Source organism: Trichomycterus rosablanca, chromosome 7, assembly GCF_030014385.1.
Source record: "Trichomycterus rosablanca isolate fTriRos1 chromosome 7, fTriRos1.hap1, whole genome shotgun sequence".
In the NCBI taxonomy this organism is placed as follows: domain Eukaryota; kingdom Metazoa; phylum Chordata; class Actinopteri; order Siluriformes; family Trichomycteridae; genus Trichomycterus; species Trichomycterus rosablanca.
Genome location: NC_085994.1, coordinates 35,303,643 through 35,322,909, shown reverse-complemented (window position 1 = coordinate 35,322,909; position 19,267 = coordinate 35,303,643). Strand labels below are relative to the sequence as shown.

Below are 19,267 nucleotides of genomic sequence, written 5' to 3'. Positions count from 1 at the left end.
CTTTATCCACCTTTAATCAACCTACCCCCCTCAAACTGCAATTTCCTGATCGTTTCTACTCAATGTAACATGTAAGCTAATGTAATGTAACTTTTCAAATTAACATGACAATTGCTATTTAAATGTTAAAATCATCTTCATGACCTTGTTTGATGTGAGTGGTAAATGCTTCCTGCTGTATAAAACGTTGTGTAGTTGATATATTTTGTTATAAGGTTTGCCGCCACAGATTTTAAATATCTTCTCTGGATTTTAGCTGAACGTCATAATAAAAATAAATACATAGTGCTAAAAAATGAAATTGCCTTCACTTTATTGTGAACGAATTAAGATTTTATAATGTCATTACTCTCATCCAAAGCAGTTCTTAGTGATCATACACTGATCAGCCATAACATTACTGTCCATTTTATCAGCTCCACTTACCATATACCTCTTACCAGCAATATATGAGCGATCGTCTCTGACTTTACATCTACAAGGCGGACCAACTAGGTAGGAGTTGGGGAAAGCCAGTTCCTCCTTCAGTATGTTTATGCCCCTAAACTCAAAGCAAGCTCTGTAAATACATGGTTTGACTAGTTGTGTGTAAAGAAGCTCCAGTTGCCTACACAGATCTCTGGTCTCAACCCAACTGGACAATTCTGGGATACATTACTTGAACTTGGATTGCGAGCCAGACCTTCTCTTCCAAGATTAGTGCTTGACCTAACTGACTCTATTCACTGAACAGGTACAAATTCCCACAGATACAATCCACAGTCTTGTAGAAAGGCTTTCCAGAAGAGTGGATGATGTTTAGACTACAAAGGAAAGAAAAAGCAATTCAATATAAAGGTCCATGGGATATCCAACAAGCGCATGGTCAGGTGTCCAAATACTTTTGACTATATGGTGTATTTCCAAATTCACAGGACTAAAGTCATAGCGTGAAAAGCATTTTCCAGTATGACCCTATGAACTTTTGCTTGGTTTATTTATTGTTATTGGGTATTTTATTGAGGCAACTAATGAACCTGGCCTTACTTATTCGCATATGGTTAGCAGGTGGACGTTTCCTCATAAGAGTAAAGTTTTAGCACTGTAGTAGTTTGTTTATGCATCCGGACTGATCGTTCTGGTGCTGCACATCACTGATACCATGTGTCCTTTTTTTATACATTTGAAATCCTATGCTGTCCCACAAGGGTCTATTCTAGGCTCACTATTTTTGAAAAGGGTAATTTCCGTCTCCACAGATGAGGCAAGTCACAGATTGCTCCGAGCCTCACATATGAGCTCTGCAGCCTTCAGTCTATTGGCTATTTTTATACTCCCATTAATCACAAGGATCAATTGCAACCAAAATTGGTAAAGAACATTTGCTTATAATGTGTGGAACAGGGTTTTTCAAACGACCCACATTTTCTATTTTATTTATGCATTTTCTCCTATTTTCTCCCAATTTAGGGTACTCAGTTTGTCTTCCGCTGCTGGGGATCCCTGATTGCAGTCTCAACCCTTAGCGGACACCTTTTTCACCCATGCATTCTGCACAGGCCCCTCTCTATCTGCCAATCAGGTTCCTTACACAGCGTCTGCTGCAGGCACTGCCAATGATGCCCGCTAGATGATGCCCAGCCGACCGGTGGCAACACCGAGTTTCAAACCGAGGAGTTCAGAATCCCGGCGCTGGGTCCATAATTTTTTATGTGACCCAGACAACACAAGCAATGCATCTTACTCTCTGTACATATCTTACATCTGGTCCCACTGTGGTTTAAAGCTTTCATAATAATAATAAAATAATCAAACTCAAACAATTACTCATTAAAACTATTTTCTACTTGACATTTGATGAAAATACATTTATTCAATATGCATTCTGGATTAAAAATTACAGGAAACTGTTGCAACAACTGATAAATACTTAATAAACAAATTGTACATCAGCCCCAGCAAAGACAAAGCAGTTATTATTGCATATTGAATGTCAGTGTCGGGTTTCAGTGATAAAGTTACAGTAGTACGTATATTAGCACAAGCTGCATAGAAAGTCTGAGGAGAATTAATAGTATGTACCAAAGCTGTTGAATATTTACAGAGCAATACTGCTGAGAAGCTGTAAACAGTGAAATTTATACATACCTGTGACTAAAGGAAACGTTCCATGCAAAAGCCACATGTACAAAAATATTCCTGTCATTTGTAGTTGATGACGAGCTGATATGGTTTCAAACATTTCAGTCTATCTTCATCTCTTCTACAAACGAAATATTTTAATGGATCTTAAACAGCATCAGTAAGTAGTGTGTGTGTGTGTGTTGAGATAAATAAATATATATATTTTTAACCATGGCAGTGATGGAATGTAAGGCCGGGTTTAGATGAAATGCTCTCCAACTGTACACTGATTAAAGCAAAATTCGGGGCAGAAATAAAACACAAAAATTGAAAACAATGTTCTCCTCATGAGGAGAGTCACACTGTAACTATGAGGCTAATGCAACTAACAAGTAACCTGTAGTTTAACCAGTTTGTGTCAATTTGTGTCATATCCAATTACCTGATTGGATGCTGACCTCCCGACAGAGGAGAGCTGTGACTAACACACGCCCCCTCCGACACGTGTGCAGTAATCAACTGCATCTTTTCACCTGCACGAGATGAGTTCATATGTGGATCAGTCTCATGCATTGAGAGCCACGCACTGATCTCCATTATCCCGCGTCTCTGTGAAGGCGCCATCAATCAGCCAGCAGAGGTCATAATTGCATCAGTTATGAGGAATCCCCTCGGGCATCCAACCTACGAACGAGCCAATCATTGCTCGTGTGGGCGCCCAGCCTGTCGGTAGCAGAGCTGAGTTTTAAACTCACTCCGCTCTGGCGTGCAAATGTGTTTTACAGCTGCACCACCTGAGCTCCCCTTTCCCATTCTTGCACTTGTGTATTCACCTAGGGGCAATTTAGAACAGCCAATACAAATGTTTGCATGTTTTTGGGAGGTAAGCAGAAACCAAAATTCCACAGAACGCCGGTGATGTGCTGTGCTCGCTGTATTTGCTCTGCCAGCATCCAAGCTCATAGTTAACTTTTGGGCTAACAGTCTGATACGTTAGTGTAATACGCAGAGAAGTGCTATCAACCTGCCCAGACAACTGGCCATGACTGAGGGAGGAAAGGTCACTGGGGTTTCTCCCTTGGCTTTCTGGCCAAGGCTGCTGCACGAATGGTGGATCATTTACAAACAAATGGGACATAGAAACTACAAGATTGAAAGAAAAAGAAAAAAAAACTAAAGAAGCATTTAGAATAAGTGGAAATTATGTCGGAATTTTATTTATGGCCAAACTATTCCTTTAATGTCAGTATACAAACTCATTCTCATGCATTCTCATTCTTAGTGTTTGACTTATGCTTTACAAAATAAATAATAAAATCTGAAAAAAAGGTTTTGAATGTCTATACACAGATGATGCAACTCAGTTAGATGTTTCCAAGGCAGTGAAGAAAATCAATCTGTAAACAACAAAATCTCTTACAGTCACTAGAACGTAGAATGTCGTAGAATCTCAAGTCTTTTCTGAGAGAATAATGCACAGTCCCATCTGTGTGGTGTTTTGCATATAAGTAAAGGCACGCACTAGGAGGTGGAGAAGAGGTCCAGGTTAATGTGTGATTTCAGATTTTCTTAAGGATTCCAGATACTGGTTATTTTGGCAAACTATCCCTGGCATCCTGAAGCTTGGTTAGAACCCACTGTGAAAACAAGAAACCCATCAGTATTGATATAAAACCATGTATAGTAAAGACAGCCTTCTGTATTAGTGAGTGGTCGAACAATCGGTATACTATATAGTATAGTGAAAAGTATGTAGACACCACATCTAAAAAAAAAGTTCAGGCTCATTTCAGCCATGCAGATTGCTAACTTCATAAATTTTACAAATTGATAATATTAAATAAAGCTATACTTTTAACTTTGTGGCAACAACTTGCTGTGCAAGGTTCAGGAAGACTTTTGAAGAAGTTTGCAATGGAGAAACTTCAGTGGCCTGCACAGAGCCCTGACCTCAACCCCTTTAAACACCTTAGGGATAAACTGTAACTTTGATTGCAAAAAAAGACCTTGGTAACACAAGTTTCTAATAAGAACTCCCTAAATTATGAATATATTTCAATTATTAATACAGTATATCTGTTACAATTTATTCACATAATCTTGAAACATGTTTGTTCCCCGAAAGTGCTATTTTTATTTCATTTCTGATTATAGTCTTAAGATTTGTCTATGCAATGTCTAATGGAATATGGCTAAGACATAAAGGATGTTAAAAATTCATATATTGGGCCAAATTACATTCAACTATTGATCATGGACCTATTTTCACCACAGCATTCAATATGACAGATTTCTGAACGGTGTCCTGCCATTAATTCTATTTATGTTCATGTCTACTGTAAAACTCACAACATGCACTATTGCTGTGACTGGCTCATAGAGGTGCTAATTTTTGTTGTTGTAACTAGTAATTATCCATCCTGTGTAACTGCTAATACCATCTCCTGATGCAGTTTCTCTATGTTTCACATGTACTGCCGTGACTATGGTGGCTTTTTTATACACTGTACCAAAACAATTTCTAGTTTTTGCGATTTAAGCACCCACTATTTTATCTTTTTGAAACTCTGTACTGTACTGTATCAGCTATATGATGCTTTACAATCTACCATAGCAAAGTGCTTATTTTAAAAGTTTTTAATTACCAGTCCAATATCATTCAAAGTTAAGCCATACCTTGGCTATTTCTGGAGTCTTGAAGTTGATGATCTTCCCAAACTCTTTGGCATGAAACACAGATTTAACTCTTTCCTGTAAAAAGTCAAACATTTAAAATTGTCACCAGTTTGCCAGCAAGTAATTTTTATAATTACACACGTTAACATTTTAAAAGTTTGAAATGACAATTAACACATATTTGTATTACAATTACAATGAAACTACATTCAATTTTTGTTCTTATTATCGTTAATAATGCACCTCAAAGTTCCATTATATTACACAGTCACTATTAATTATTAAATCATTACTTACACAAGATGTCCAATTAAGTTTAATGCTTACTTGCTTACCCAACTAATCTTACTTTTCTTTTTACCTTACTTCATTTTTATATTTATATACAAGATATTAACCTGGGTGAGAGTGTCAACATAAAACCAATACAAAATAATTTTACTTATTTCTTTAACATTTTTAATAAACTTATTTACAGTACCAACTCTCAATACCTTGTTAACTTTCTAGCTTTACTTCCATACTTTACTTACCTAGCTAATATACTAATATTACTTACCCAACCTTTTTTAGCTAAAACCTTATTAGGCTTAATTACATATACATTTAGCTTCATTTTATACCTTTTTTAACTTTAACTCTATAATACTTTACTAACCTTACTTTAACACCTTAGTCAATATTACTTTAGGTTTAGCTTCATTACATACTACTTATACATACCTAACCATATTACCAGCCCTAACTTAATGTATTTAGGTGCATATAATTGATCATTACCTACTTTAATTTTCTAACTTTACCTGACCGACTTAGAAAACTACACATACCCACTTATTTACTTATCTTTCTTACTTTAAAATTATTAAAATTACATAAATTGCTTAGCTACTTAATTTGCTTACTTTGTTTACTTATTCACCAAATTACCTCAACTGTGTCACTTCACCGCCCTCATTTATTATATTTAATACTTTCCTTACCTTCCTCACCATACATACTTTAGCAAACCTACTTTTTAATAATATATATTACATTACCTAAATTATTTACTGAAATATCAGTTAGCAACTTATTTACCTGTCTTTATTGTAATATTTTAATATGGTTATTACATAATAATATCTGAATTTTGACCACATAGCATTATGAGGATTATGATGTATAGTGACACTGAAGCTGAAACATGTTTAAAATATATAAAATAATTAAATACAGCGCTATATTTAGGGTCAATAAGACCACAAAGCATTATTACCAAATCCAGCCTGGACGTTTAGCCTGTGTTTAGATATTTAATGATGGAGCCTGTTGTATAGTATACAGTATGTAGGGATACAGTATGTAGGGATACAGTATGTAGGGATGGGCTGATATACCTTTGCCTCGATGCGCAGTCGTCGTTCCTCTACAATCGTTGGATCTTTGGTAAACTCATCGAACAGATACTGCCACTCACAGGTCAACTGCCCAAAAGTGCCTTTAGTGACAAAAAATATCCCCCTGCAGACAGATACAGGAGGTAAATAACTCCATTTATTTTATTTTATTAGCTTGAGATTGAGCTGGGCGTTTTTTCATGCACATTAGCACAGTCTGGTACCTTTGCGTGATCATCAGGAAATCTGACTCGTTCACCTTGGCATGAGCAAAGTATTTGTACTTTGCAAATCTTCCATTTTCAATTTTCTACAATATAAGGAAGAAACACGAATCAAGTTATGACATGTCAAACAAAAGAACACTGGACATCCACATTAACATTGTTTTAGAATTAAAGTCAACACAGGAGGGTCAATGCAGTTACTCTTCCAGTCCACAGCTAACTAGAGAAATGTCAACAAACTTTGTCAAACAAATGGAGTCAAACTGAAATATGTTCTGAAGCACATATTTTTTAGTCAAAAATGGATTAGCAGTTGGTAACATAGGTTGACAATGTACCAAAAGCAAAAAACACTACTCCCAAAGTAGTTAAATGCGTATATGTTAAGTAAACTTGAGTAATTCTGACAGAAGCTAACAGATTTGAGCTAAAGCTTACTTTCAAAACAACCAAACAAATCCTTCCACACATTTTCCTAATGTACTTTCTTCAAAACATCAAAATAAACTGGATGTAAGCTGAGTTGAACACCTTCTTGTACTGACTAAATTAAATGTTTACTTCCATTTCCATATTTTTTGTACTTAACATACATTTTTGTCAGAATGTAAGGAAAACATGAACCTTGTGTTTATTCAAAATCGAGGCCAAAATGCCACTTACAATTGTCCTCTTTCTCCAAACATAAACAAAAATGTTTAGGCTAACTGATAAACAGTGGACAGCTGATTTTTGGCTGAACTGTTCCTTTAAACACCAAGAGCAACAACAATGATAATGATAGAGAATTTGGGGAACGTTTATGGAAAAGCTGAACTCAGGATAAACAAAATGATAAAATGAAGAGACATGGATTTTAAAATTATTTTATTTATAAGAGGGATGAAGAAGCAGGTAGAGAACCAGGGAGGGGGATGCAGACAGGCATGATGGGGTGAACATGCATAAAAATAATGGGATGAATCCTAATGCCATATACCAATAATTATAAAATAAAGCTATTTCTAAACATAAAAAAGTACATATATAAACGATTCATATTAAAATATTCATATTAAACTGTGTAAAACATCCAAATGTCAGTTTGATAATGGCACTTAAAGTCGGTAATATTTGAAATCAGAACACCATATTGCAATCACAATCTCCTGAGAAACTCCGGCCTAATGAGACCCTGTGAATGACTTTACTAGCTGGTATTATTTTCAGCCTCATCACTGTCAGTTCGGTTCAATTGAGACAGGAACACTCTTTTCTGTAAACACCACAAAAGAAAGGAAACAGGGAAGCTACAGTCAGATTAGCTTTTTCTCTCGTTTAAAGAATGTCTGTAATTCTGCTACATTTAATATTTAATATGTATGATACTAATACTAATTCTACTAACATACCAAAAGTTATGTATATTACAGCACCATCACAACAAACTAGAATTCACAATTAGTTCACAGCACACTCAATACACTTGATTCTATTTGCTTTTTCAATTTCAATTTTCAAAATGACTAAAAACATTCCTGTTTTTATTTATTTAACTATTAATAATTAAAAATTGTACAGTTTTTGAGCTTTAGTCAACAACCAGCCCTATGGTAATTATATATTTATACCTTAATCTTTTGTTCATTACCAATAGCTCATGACCAGTACAATGACCACAAAACTGATGCAAAAACGATCCAGAGGTTCTAAACTTTACTGAAGAGGGCACCTCAATCTTTTATAAGAAAGTACCACAGCCTCGAAATTAAAACAAATAGCTAACAATACAGGAGACGAAAATAATCAATTGAACCTGAATACAAATTCAGAAGCACTTCACCTCAAAGGAACAGTTTAGCCAAAAATTGTAACAATTTTCCCCTCACCCCTAATGGAGTTGATCAGCCATGCTGTGAAGGAACAAGACTTAGGTAGCGTATTAGTAGAGCTACTAGTTTAGCATTGTGCAAAGTGTTAGCCTACTAATTTTCCCCATTTTATTTTATCTTTTACAATTATTTTATCCTGATCAGGGTAGTGGCATGCCCGGCTTCCCTGGAAACACTGTGCGCAACACAGTAGCACACCCCGAACAGGAAGCCAATTTATCACAGGGCCTTGGCCATCATCTCCCAGATGCAGCCAATCATGTCTGTATGTAGACGCTCAAATGGTTGATTTAAACGCCTCTGTATGCCATCCCATAATTATTATTACCAATTATTAATAAATAATAATTATTATTAACAGTGGTCAAAATGGACATTAATTGGTTAGATTAATTCAATATCTAAGTCAATTAAAAAGGCAAAAATATCAACATTCAAATGATTGCTAATGTAGATCACAGGCCATGCCATCTACTTTTGTCTAGGCTTTTACGATAGTTGATACAACCGTATTAGTCACGCTATGAATTGTCAGAAACCACATAAAGTCTGAGATTACAACATGCAGGCTGCACAATGCTAAACCTGAGACAATAAGCTACTTGTTAGAAACATTATCTAAAACCAAACAAGCAACATTTTGTCACTAAGCATGGTTTAGTTAATGTCCTCACAGTGGTGGAATGGTGGAAACACAACTACAAGCTAAAGCAACAGGGTGTTTTCAAGATCTACAAGTATTTAAACTTAACAATAAATAATTCAACAATACAAACGACAGCATAAATGAATTCTTCAGCTATCATAAAGTTTCAAAGATCTTGAATGCACCCTGAATGAGGAACAGAGGGTTTATATCAGGTTAGAAAAGAACACATCACCTGTAACATCTGGCTGCCGATGCCCTCCCTCTCCCTATACGGTCTGATGACACCATCCTCGTGCAGAAAACGTGGTGGTCGCAAACTCTCCACTTCCTGAGAGGTTTCTGCCGCCCTGAATTATCGAATCATGTTACCAATATGCATTTGCAATGGCTTAATCAGTTAAAAACACTGAGACCAGTGGCTGTACAGACCAAGTCAAATGACATTTATGAATATAAATATTAATAATACAGTGAAAATGCAATATAAAGTACAGTACATAACAAAACAAGACGTACAAAGGGCCAAAAGACACTCATGATCAGTAGAACACACTCATGGTCATGGAACACACTCATGGTCAGTGGAACACACTCATGGTCAGTGGAACACATTCATGATCAGTAGAGCACACACATAGTCAGTAGAACACACTCATGATAAATAGAACACACTCATGGTCAGATAAACCCCCTCAGAGTAAGCAGAACCCACTAATGGTCAGTAGATCACACTCATGGTCAACAGAACCCACTCATAGTTAGCAGAACCCAATAATGGTCAGCAGAACACACTCATGGTCTGTAGAACACAATAATGGTCAGCAGAACACACTCATGGTCTGTAGAACACAATAATGGTCTGTAGAACACACTCATGGTCTGTAGAACACAATAATGGTCTGTAGAACACACATACACACCTCTTGATGCCCTGGAAGGTGCTGCTTGCCATGTCGATGATGCCCCCTGTTGGTCTCGTCACTGCTCCTACGAGGCCTTTGCCGAATCCTTTAAAGAAACCTGCTGCTCCTTCCTTCTGAGCACCTGCACAGATGGAAAAAACATAAAAAAAACAAGCAGGTTTACAAAAAGAACTTGGACAGAACTATGCATCTGTAATGCTGGGATGAAATGTAAAGACATGTATTTGTATTAAGATTACCTTTGATAGGTTTAGTAACAATGCCCGTAATGCCACTCACAAAGCCCTACATGAAACAGAGACGTGGTTAATTAACTTATAGCTGAAAAGCAAAGAAGTCCATGTGTAGAGCATAGATTACCCAGAGGAACACAAGAATTCTTTACAGTGTTTTGCACTGTTCCCAGAAGCTGATTGAAAGTCCACAACTAACTAGAAAATGAATAAAATAATGAATAAAAACCCTTAAATCTTTTTTCTTACTTTACATCAGGTTGCATTCATGACAAAAACGGTAGTTATTAGTTACACAAGATTCAACAGTTCACAAGTTTTAATGTCAAACAGTCAGGGACAATTTTGTATCTCCAATACACCTCACTTGCACGTTTGGACTGTGGGAGGAAACCGGAGCTCCCAGAGGAAACCAACACAGACATGGGGAGAACATTCAAACTCCACACAGAAAGGATCCGGACCGCCCCACCTGGGGATCGAACCCAGGACCTTCTTGCTGTGACCGAGCCACCCCAAGCGATTATTTAACTCATAAACAAAGAAGTCCATGTGTGGAGTGAGAATTACCCAGAGGAACACAAGAATTCGCTACAGTGTTTTGCCCCACTCCTACAGGCTTGCTGACGAACTAGAAAAGCCCAATGATGAAGACAAGGATATTTAAGGGCTACAACAATCCCAAATAATAAGTGAAAAACCCTCATTTTTCTTCCATATTCTGCATTGTAAAGCCAGATTTTATATAACTATTCACTGATCTGATAAATAAAACACAATAACATGAGATGCATAGTGTATCATGCTAAAAAAATTCCAGTACATTATTTTGCCCTGGTGTCTTTGCACGTTTGCAAGTTTCTTTATTTGAAATGTTACATACAGAGACGAGTCCTTTTCCTCCTCTCGTGAGACCGTCTTTCAGACCACTCGGCTGCTTGTTCATGGCCTCTCTCCTCTTCTGCTGATATTCCTCATCCATCGTCATGGCAGCCACTCCTTTAGCCATTGCGCCTGTAATACGAGACGCTGCTCCAGCTAAACCTCCTGCAAGACGGAGGATAAAAGGATGAGAAAAATACCATCTGAGTAGTTTGTGAAATGTGTTTTGGTGTGTCTGCGATCTCTCACCTACTGCACCTCCAACCAGGGCCTTCATCCCCAAAGCCATACCCTCCATGAACTCCTCAGGACCCTGAATAGCTCCCTAGGGAACAACAACGCACAGAGATTTTTACAGATACCACACATGCAGTGTTCGTTTTCCTAGTTTGAATCTCTGCTGTGCTACTGGCCGACCAGATGTCTACACAGACAGGGCAGGTGGCCGACCCCAAAACAACATGTTAGACAAATATGGTGGAGTCCATTACCATCAGTTAAATACATCGATTTGCTTATTGAGTGTCTCACCTGGTATGGTTCATAGAAGAAGGCCTCAACTCCCTCGGACAGACCCCGAATTAGACCAAATGGGTTACCGAGTACATCTAACCCCAGCACAAGTACATACATCTGCTTGATGGCCTGGAACAAACACACAAATTGCTCATAAACACCAATAATACCGCAAACTGTAAATGTACAATATAGAAGGTTGAGCTTCTGTATGACCTGTTTGGAGTAATGGCGGACGACCTCCCACTGCAGCTGCTGGGTGGTGCAGAACTGGAAGGTCAGCTCAAAGAAGGCCAGCCTGAGTATTACAAAAATGCACACCTTAAAAACAAACTTGCTGCAATATTGTTGCTAGGATACACAATATACCATATTAATATTAATGCACAATACGAGGGATCTTCAAAAAGTTTCTGCACTTTTATATTTTGGTTGGAAACGGTGAGGGTGGGAGGAGTAGTAGTTGGCCAGGTCTGAGAGAACGAGAGAGAGCTTATAGTCCGGGTTTATCACCATCTGATTTGCACCTTTTTGGACGCTCAAAGAAGCTTTAAGGGGAAGATGTTGTTCATGTGATGATGTGAGAGCAGTGGTGCATCAGTGGCTATGCGCTCAACCAAAAACATTTTTTGCTGATGGCATTAAAATGGTACGACGCTGGGAAAAATGCATCGGGAGGTGACAGTGTAGAAAAGTGATGTCATTTGTTTTTGAAATTCTTAATAAATATAGTTTAACAAAGTGCTGAAACTTTTTGAAGAACCCTCCTATGTATTGAATTGGCATATAATAATGAACAACGATAAATAGTAAATACTTCCAGATCCACTAGAGGGCAGCACTGACAAGGCTTCAGCTCATCTTTGGGGCGCGCGCGTGTGTGTGTGTGTCGCCACAAGTGAAATCCAGGCTTAACCAGTGTGAAAATGAGGTATTAATTCAGGAAGTGTGTGGTAAAAATAAATAAATAAATAAATAAATAAAATAAAATAAAAATGCAGAAGTTTTAACCACAGCAGGTCAAGATCAGGAACTGTCATACTGTAATCAACCAGATTGGCACTACCAGCATTTACATGACTGGCATATAACTGAAGGTTAGATTTATTGTATTTTACTTCAGACAATTGACCATGTGCTTGTTAAAATATAACAACAGCTACTCTTTTTAAAAGGCCTCTCAAAAGACTTGAATTATGTCTGTGGGAATTTGTGCCCATTTAGTCAAAAGAGCATTTCTTTGCCTGGGCACTGATGTTGGTCAAGAAAGCCTCAATCAATGTTCCAGTTCATTCTAAGGCTGTTCAAAAGGGGTTGAGGTCACTATGAGGTCATACTACACATTTTGGGTTCTGAAGGGTAAAATTAAAGCTACTGATGACTTCACACGCTTTATAAGTAGTATGTGCTGGTCTGCTGCCCTCTTTGGCCAGTTTAAGCAAGGAGCAATTGCAAAAGTGTTTTGTGTATACAAGTACTTGAAGACGACGTCCTGGACATCTGTAAGTGTCGCTCCTATACTCTTCAGCAGCAGGTTCAGGGACTGCACAGGAATCATTTCAGTGTCTCTCTTTGTCTTGTTCCCGTCCTCACCACCAGAACTCAGAGAGAAGCTCAGATGGAGCTGAGAAAACCACACATACACAGACATACATGATATCATGAACAATACAACACAAGCTTAATTATTCAGCTTCAGCATGTTTTAAAGACAATTTTAGCAAATCTAGATTTGCTGTGTAAATGCTCTGCCTGGCAGCAAAGCTAAGCACGGCATGGTCACAACCAAGAAAACGTGACAAACCTTAATGGGTGAGATGTGGAAGTACTCGTACAAGCTGATGGGAGAAGTGTCTGTGGCTGACACGTGGTTTAGGCTGGTCTTCAGATACTCGATATCCTTCTCAAACAGCTCCACCTTAACCACACATTGAGAAACACATCACAGTGTACACAGTTAATGCTTCAGTGTTAAAGAAAGCAGCAGAAAGGGTGATATTAAAAACTTTAGACATGGCCTGGTTATATAATGAAGTCTCTTTAACAAGTACGGCTGTGACTAATGATTATGGCTATTTTCTCCTTTCATGAGCTGGTTGGGGTTAAGGATGCAATCTTTGCTGATTTCTTTTACCAAACAATATTAGTCAGTTATTAACAGTCAACCAGTTTATGTAACAAAACTGCTTCATTTTTCATGTTTGAATATCATATTTAAATACATTTATGGCATTTAGCAGATTAGTAGCTTTTTTTTTATCCAAAGCAGCTTACAATTAGGACTGAATACAACACAAGCATTTTAGTGTTAAGGTGGCACAGTGGCAACTTGGTGGTGGGCTTTGTTCCAGCAACCTTCTGATCACTATTTTGGTTCCTTAACTGCTGAGCTATTACTGCCTATGATCATACATGATATTTTTTTCCTTTGAGCTGCTCCCGTATTCAGGGGTTGGTACAACGAATTGTTCTGGTCCTGATACCAGACTCTGCACAGTTTTAATGACAGATGCTCTTCCTGATGCAACACTCCTTATTTTATCAGCGCTTGGGACCAGTGCTAGAGTGTGCTAATTAAAAACTTCAGCCATTCGGCTGAGCTGGGCACCTACATGAACAACGATTGGCTGTTGTTCACAGGGTGGGAAGCTGGACCAGGGATCCTCACAACTGGTGCAATTGTGACATCTGCTGGCTGATTCATGGCGCCTGCTCAGAGTTGAGGAATTATGCTGATCAGGGTGTGGCTCTTCGTGCACAAGGCTGATCCGCATATAAACTCGCCTCGTGCAGGTGAAAAGAGGCAGTCGGTACTGCGCATGTGTCGGACGGGGCATGTGTCAGTTGCGAAGCTTCTCAGTCAGCAGTTGAGGGATGTATCGGTAGAGGGTAAGCGTAACGCAATCAGGGTAATTGGATATGACTAGATTAAGAGAGAAAAATTGGGGGAAATAAGTGGTATAAAGCGGCCCACTACTGGACTATAAAGCAGTGGAAATGTAGTTGAAGCAGATGAGGCCATAGTTGTGCTTTACAATGTAGCACGGTGTATCTGTGGGGAAAATGCATTCGTGAGGTCAGCCCATGAGAAGGCCTGGATCACAATCAATGTTTCAATTCATGCAATGTGCTTTAATGCAGAGTGTGTCCTGTATAAGTGTCATCACCTGTTGTTCTGAGGTGACCGTGGCAACATTCTCAGCAGTAAACAGATCCAAAATGGCATAAAGGAAGCCAAGATCCAACCGCAGGTCCATTTCCTGAATCAACACCTTAAAATACCTGCACAGACGAACATAATAAACAGAACACATTAAAACAGTGTGTAGATTAACAAAAACATATATGTGAAAAAAGACAAGAAAAAAATACTTTATTCGTAGGATGTCAGAGTGCCCCGCTACTCTGGTGATAATGCTCAGATCGGTAAACGGTTTCACCTCTTTAAAAGAAAGTAAACAACTGATTACTTCTTAACACACAGAAATGCTTCTAAAGTATTGCAAGAGTTGTGTTTGCTAACCTGAGTCCATTCTGACAGATTTGGGAGGTTTAATAGGGTAGAAAACAAAGGGAAAGATGGCTCCCGACAACTGATTCTGAATCTGAGAAACACAAGATCAATCCCTTAATACTTTGTGTTCATATGTTTGCAATGATAAACCTGTTCAATTCAGTTCTTTTATTTATGTTAATAACTGACACACCTGGACTCTGTTGATTTGAACGCGGTAGGTTTTCTGCCTGGCGGAGACACTGTACTCTACTTTCAGAGCTGGTAGGAAGTTCCTGCGGAGAGGTGCATCGTAGGGCTGCAGGATCCTCATGTCCAAGCCATTGGAAGTAAAACTGACCTATTAGAGAGATATTCAGGAGTTACTATAACCCACAAACATCCATCTATTATGAACTTCTGAATTTCTCATTTCTGATTCTTATTTGTCTGCTTGAAGACCAGACAGTAGATGTTGCTGTTACACTGACAAGGGTGTAACTCTCTTGTCATGTGGCTCCCCACAGACATGACCAAACATGCCTGCAAATTGTTATGCAGTCTGATAACACAGCGTAGCATTAGTATTTGCACACTCGTGTGCTTTGGTGTGCTATCATCTCTCTCCAGGGAAATTGGCCAATGAATCGTTGTTCTGCCTGGAGGCTCGACCAGAGGACAGTGAATAGATCATATAGCTTCAGCAGGGGCGTCGCCGATCACCACGACAGATACTGGAGTAGAGGCGGGGCTTACACCTCAAGAGTTGGGACTGTCGATTATTTAGCAGCTTTGGCTCATTCTTGCAATAGCTCAGCTCTCCGTGTGGTGGCGTTAGTTGATAGTTGCAATTAGTGTCGTATGTGCTTTTTGTGTAGCTAGTGTTACTTCCTGTGTTACAACACTATATATTGTATTTGATTGATTGCTATTGTTTTCAGCATATTTTGAGTAATATAATCTAATTGAACTATGAACTTTATATCCATGCTTTAGCGTATAAATGTACTGTTATAATAAACCTGGTAGTTGTTCTCGAGGTCAACGATGCTGTAGTTCACTGGGCTGCTCTCTGTAAAGGCTTTGTAGTGCTTTTCTAACAACTCGGCATCTTTTCCGCTCAGAACCTTCCAGCGGCCTTTTTTCTTCGGCTTGGTTTCCCACACCAGGTCAGAGCTGCAGGTAAGAACACAATTAAATGTCAGGAAACTTTAGCCTTCCTGTAATGCAAAAAACTTAAAATGTACCATACAAAAAACGACTAAAGCTTTTATTGGCTTATCAGTCTCTTAAACAAGAGGGAAGAGGGTTCAGACTGAACCTAATGCAAAAAAACCAGATTACCTCAAGGAATCAAATTATGGCAATAATATCTATACTAGGTTTCCATGGTCTTTTGTAATCTGATTATGGGAAACCTCTAAACTGACATGAATCAGGCAGTAATCTCACTTCTCAAGAGTGACCACCTGTGGAGGTGTTTACTTGCCCTAGATCTAGCATCTGATTTACTGGTTATGATTCTCCCCTACCTACCTGTTAATGCCAATGTATGCCACCTCCTGGCAGGTGTTATTGTTGACCAGTGAGATGCCCACATCCTGCAGCGAAAGACTGATTTCCTGTTCAGCCAGCTCTACCTTCTCGCTGTCATTCAGCAGTTTGAAGACACGTTGATCCGTTGTGAACAGAGCCACACGCTGGAGCCCCTCATAAAATGAGGTCACATACAGCTCGTTGTTCACGTTCAGCAGCAGGTCCTACACACACGCAACAAGTCAAAAATTAAATTAGAGATTGTATTGGAAATGTAATCTGTTCTTTTTTCTTTTTTGACTGCAGTGTCTGTCAGGTCATCCAGTGACCCGCTTAATATAAATTGTTTTTCACATATTGACACAGATGTTACTTATAAGAGTGCTCTGGGCAAATGGCCACTTGTCATAACATTGTAAATCAAGATGTGTCTGTGTCAGTAAAATTGAGGTGCCTAGCCTGAGCCTCAGTCCTGCTTGCGTATACACTCAAAGTTTTGGTATAAAAGGACCCCTTAGCCCCTTAGCTTGGTTGAAGTTCACCTGCAGAGCAGACATGCTGCCCATGATCAGTTGAGCTCCTGCCAAGACTGTACGGGCTTCCCAGTCTAAGAGGTGGCAGGATAATGATTTAAATAGCTGATTGGTGAGGTGAGGCTGTTGTTTTTATTATACTTTTTGCTGTTCCTTGTTCGGAATTATTATGGTCATTTATGTGCTGAATGGTCAGTTAAAGTATTTTGCTTGCTTGTTAATAAATATATATACATGTTGAACCTTATTCCTCTGCCTCATCATTCCCGAAAGCTTCTGTCCTCATGTTTTCAGATAAGTAATAATATTATAAGATATTTGCTTAAACCAAAGTAATCTTAATCTGAGAGGTATGAATACAGTCCAACCAAACAGAGCAAATTGGACGTCTATATCCACAACAGTTAAAAAAGCTATATCTAAATATTTCAATAATCTTAGTGACTGTCAAATAAAATAAGATTTTATGCTTATGCTTTTTGGATTAATTATGAGCAATAAAGGGTATCATTTTTTAAACATGCCTGTGTTATACAGGCCCCCTTAAATCCTTAAACCCTAAAGTATTTTATGTCTTTTACAAAAAAAACAGTCTTATATTTACATTGTGTTCAGGTAATTACTTGCCAAATCATCAGATTAAACCCAAATTATTTAAATTGTAAATGGTCTAAAAGCTCATATCAATGAATTGGTATTAATATTAAACATGTAATGGTCTAACTTTACCCAGAGGGGTAGTTTTAGTCTGGGTTTTACTCACCTCCTCATTCTTCAGTTCACCACTGCAGGTTCCCCAATTCCAGCGCAGAATTCTAGATCCTGTGGGCTCAGCCCACGTGTAGTAAACGGCCTGACCTGGACCGAGCTGATCCATCTCTAACTTCTGAGAGCTAAAAGACGAAGATCAGAAGCACATGGTATAAGAATACACTAAAGAATCCACTTCCTTCTATTGTAGATAGAAGTGTAATATGATGCAGTTTGTTAAATGCTACTTCAGCGCAAGAAACACAGCAGTCACTACGCAGCCCCTAGAAAAAAGCATGGGAGAAAACAGAGGAAAGCAGAGTTTCCTGCAATACTCCAAGCTGTTTATTGTAGAGGGCCAAGACATTAGAGGAATTATGAAAGCAAGGAGCCATCTACAGATTTTGATTCTGTAATAAAGAACATCAGTCGTTTGAAGGCGGAAGAAAGCATGCTGTCTTTACAGAAGAAAATGCAGCACAGAAACCACAACTCTGTAAAAACCAGACAGTTCTTTTACTTTACAGCACTACATCTACAAAGCCGAAAAACGGAAGCAAAGCAAACTATCAAAAAAATTAAACACTTGAGTGAAAATGATTTCTATTTTTGAGGCACTAAGGTGCAACTTTGACCCATTCCTATGGTCAAAATTCACCTAAAATATTTATACAATACATATTTTGATATTAAAGCTCATCTTGACATCCTTAGTGTCGTTATTATACTGTAGTATGCTCAACAGAAAATTAGCTTTATGGAGTCTGACTTGCGGATCTGTGTGTAATTATATGGATATTTTGCATCACACCCCAGTATACTGACGCAAAACAGCTTAACTATACCAATGCATAATAAGATTACACTGTTAGAATATCCAAAGCGTCTTTACACTTACACTGGTGGGTGAGGGCGTGTTTCAAATCAGCACTTTTACTCACTCTTAATTAAAACTAATCATGAGCTGTTGGAAATGAATTTAAATGAGCGTTTTTATCGAAAGCATTAATTAAACAAGTTTTTTGTAATCATTCACATCCCTTGTCTGTATTTATAAAAACAAGACCAAAGACATTTTGTGCACGAAGTAAAAGATGTTTGCAGTAAAATTATTTCAAATAATCAAAATAATTACATAAATATATGACATACATAAAAGAAATGAAATTAGAGAACATTGCTGGACATTTCCACTTCTGCATTTTTTCTGAACACAGTACCACACTTGTGGCATGTCTGGTTAAACCTCGTGTTTGTGGCTGCATATGTGTGTGTGGGTACCAGAGGGACATTCTTTCTTCCCCTCGAGACAAGGTTCCATCTGAAACCCAAGAAGAGGCTCTACGCTCCTTGCAGCTAAGTTGGTGTGAAGCAAAAGGGACAAAAACAGGATGTTGACATGAAGACAAAAACATAAAAGGCTGATGGGCATCAACAGAAACAAACAGGACAAAGACTAACACAACAATGAGAGGAAAAACAAACTAACATACTTT

The 19,267-nt window shown here is 38.2% G+C and overlaps 1 protein-coding gene across 3 annotated transcripts in view; it reads right to left on the bottom strand.

The window, feature by feature from the left end:
- Positions 1 to 1,832: 1,832 nt before the first annotated feature.
- vps13a (vacuolar protein sorting 13 homolog A) overlaps positions 1,833 to 19,267 on the bottom strand; it is a 54,653-nt gene continuing 37,218 nt past the window's right edge. For 2 of the 3 annotated variants that reach the window (XM_062999304.1, XM_062999305.1), the window contains exons 52-72: positions 19,053 to 19,127; positions 17,785 to 17,914; positions 16,489 to 16,712; positions 15,975 to 16,128; positions 15,167 to 15,313; positions 14,983 to 15,064; positions 14,832 to 14,901; positions 14,627 to 14,741; positions 13,264 to 13,377; positions 12,938 to 13,083; positions 11,676 to 11,757; positions 11,475 to 11,588; positions 11,193 to 11,268; positions 10,945 to 11,108; positions 10,068 to 10,113; positions 9,826 to 9,949; positions 9,138 to 9,252; positions 6,383 to 6,468; positions 6,159 to 6,282; positions 4,780 to 4,854; positions 1,833 to 3,740 (exon numbers count right to left, since the gene is read on the bottom strand). In XM_062999304.1, the coding sequence (XP_062855374.1) occupies positions 3,693 to 3,740; positions 4,780 to 4,854; positions 6,159 to 6,282; positions 6,383 to 6,468; positions 9,138 to 9,252; positions 9,826 to 9,949; positions 10,068 to 10,113; positions 10,945 to 11,108; positions 11,193 to 11,268; positions 11,475 to 11,588; positions 11,676 to 11,757; positions 12,938 to 13,083; positions 13,264 to 13,377; positions 14,627 to 14,741; positions 14,832 to 14,901; positions 14,983 to 15,064; positions 15,167 to 15,313; positions 15,975 to 16,128; positions 16,489 to 16,712; positions 17,785 to 17,914; positions 19,053 to 19,127 (2,311 nt within the window). In that variant the 3' untranslated portion in view covers positions 1,833 to 3,692. The remainder of the gene's footprint in view (positions 3,741 to 4,779; positions 4,855 to 6,158; positions 6,283 to 6,382; positions 6,469 to 9,137; positions 9,253 to 9,825; positions 9,950 to 10,067; positions 10,114 to 10,944; positions 11,109 to 11,192; positions 11,269 to 11,474; positions 11,589 to 11,675; positions 11,758 to 12,937; positions 13,084 to 13,263; positions 13,378 to 14,626; positions 14,742 to 14,831; positions 14,902 to 14,982; positions 15,065 to 15,166; positions 15,314 to 15,974; positions 16,129 to 16,488; positions 16,713 to 17,784; positions 17,915 to 19,052; positions 19,128 to 19,267) is intronic. The other variant, XM_062999307.1, reaches the window with a different exon arrangement.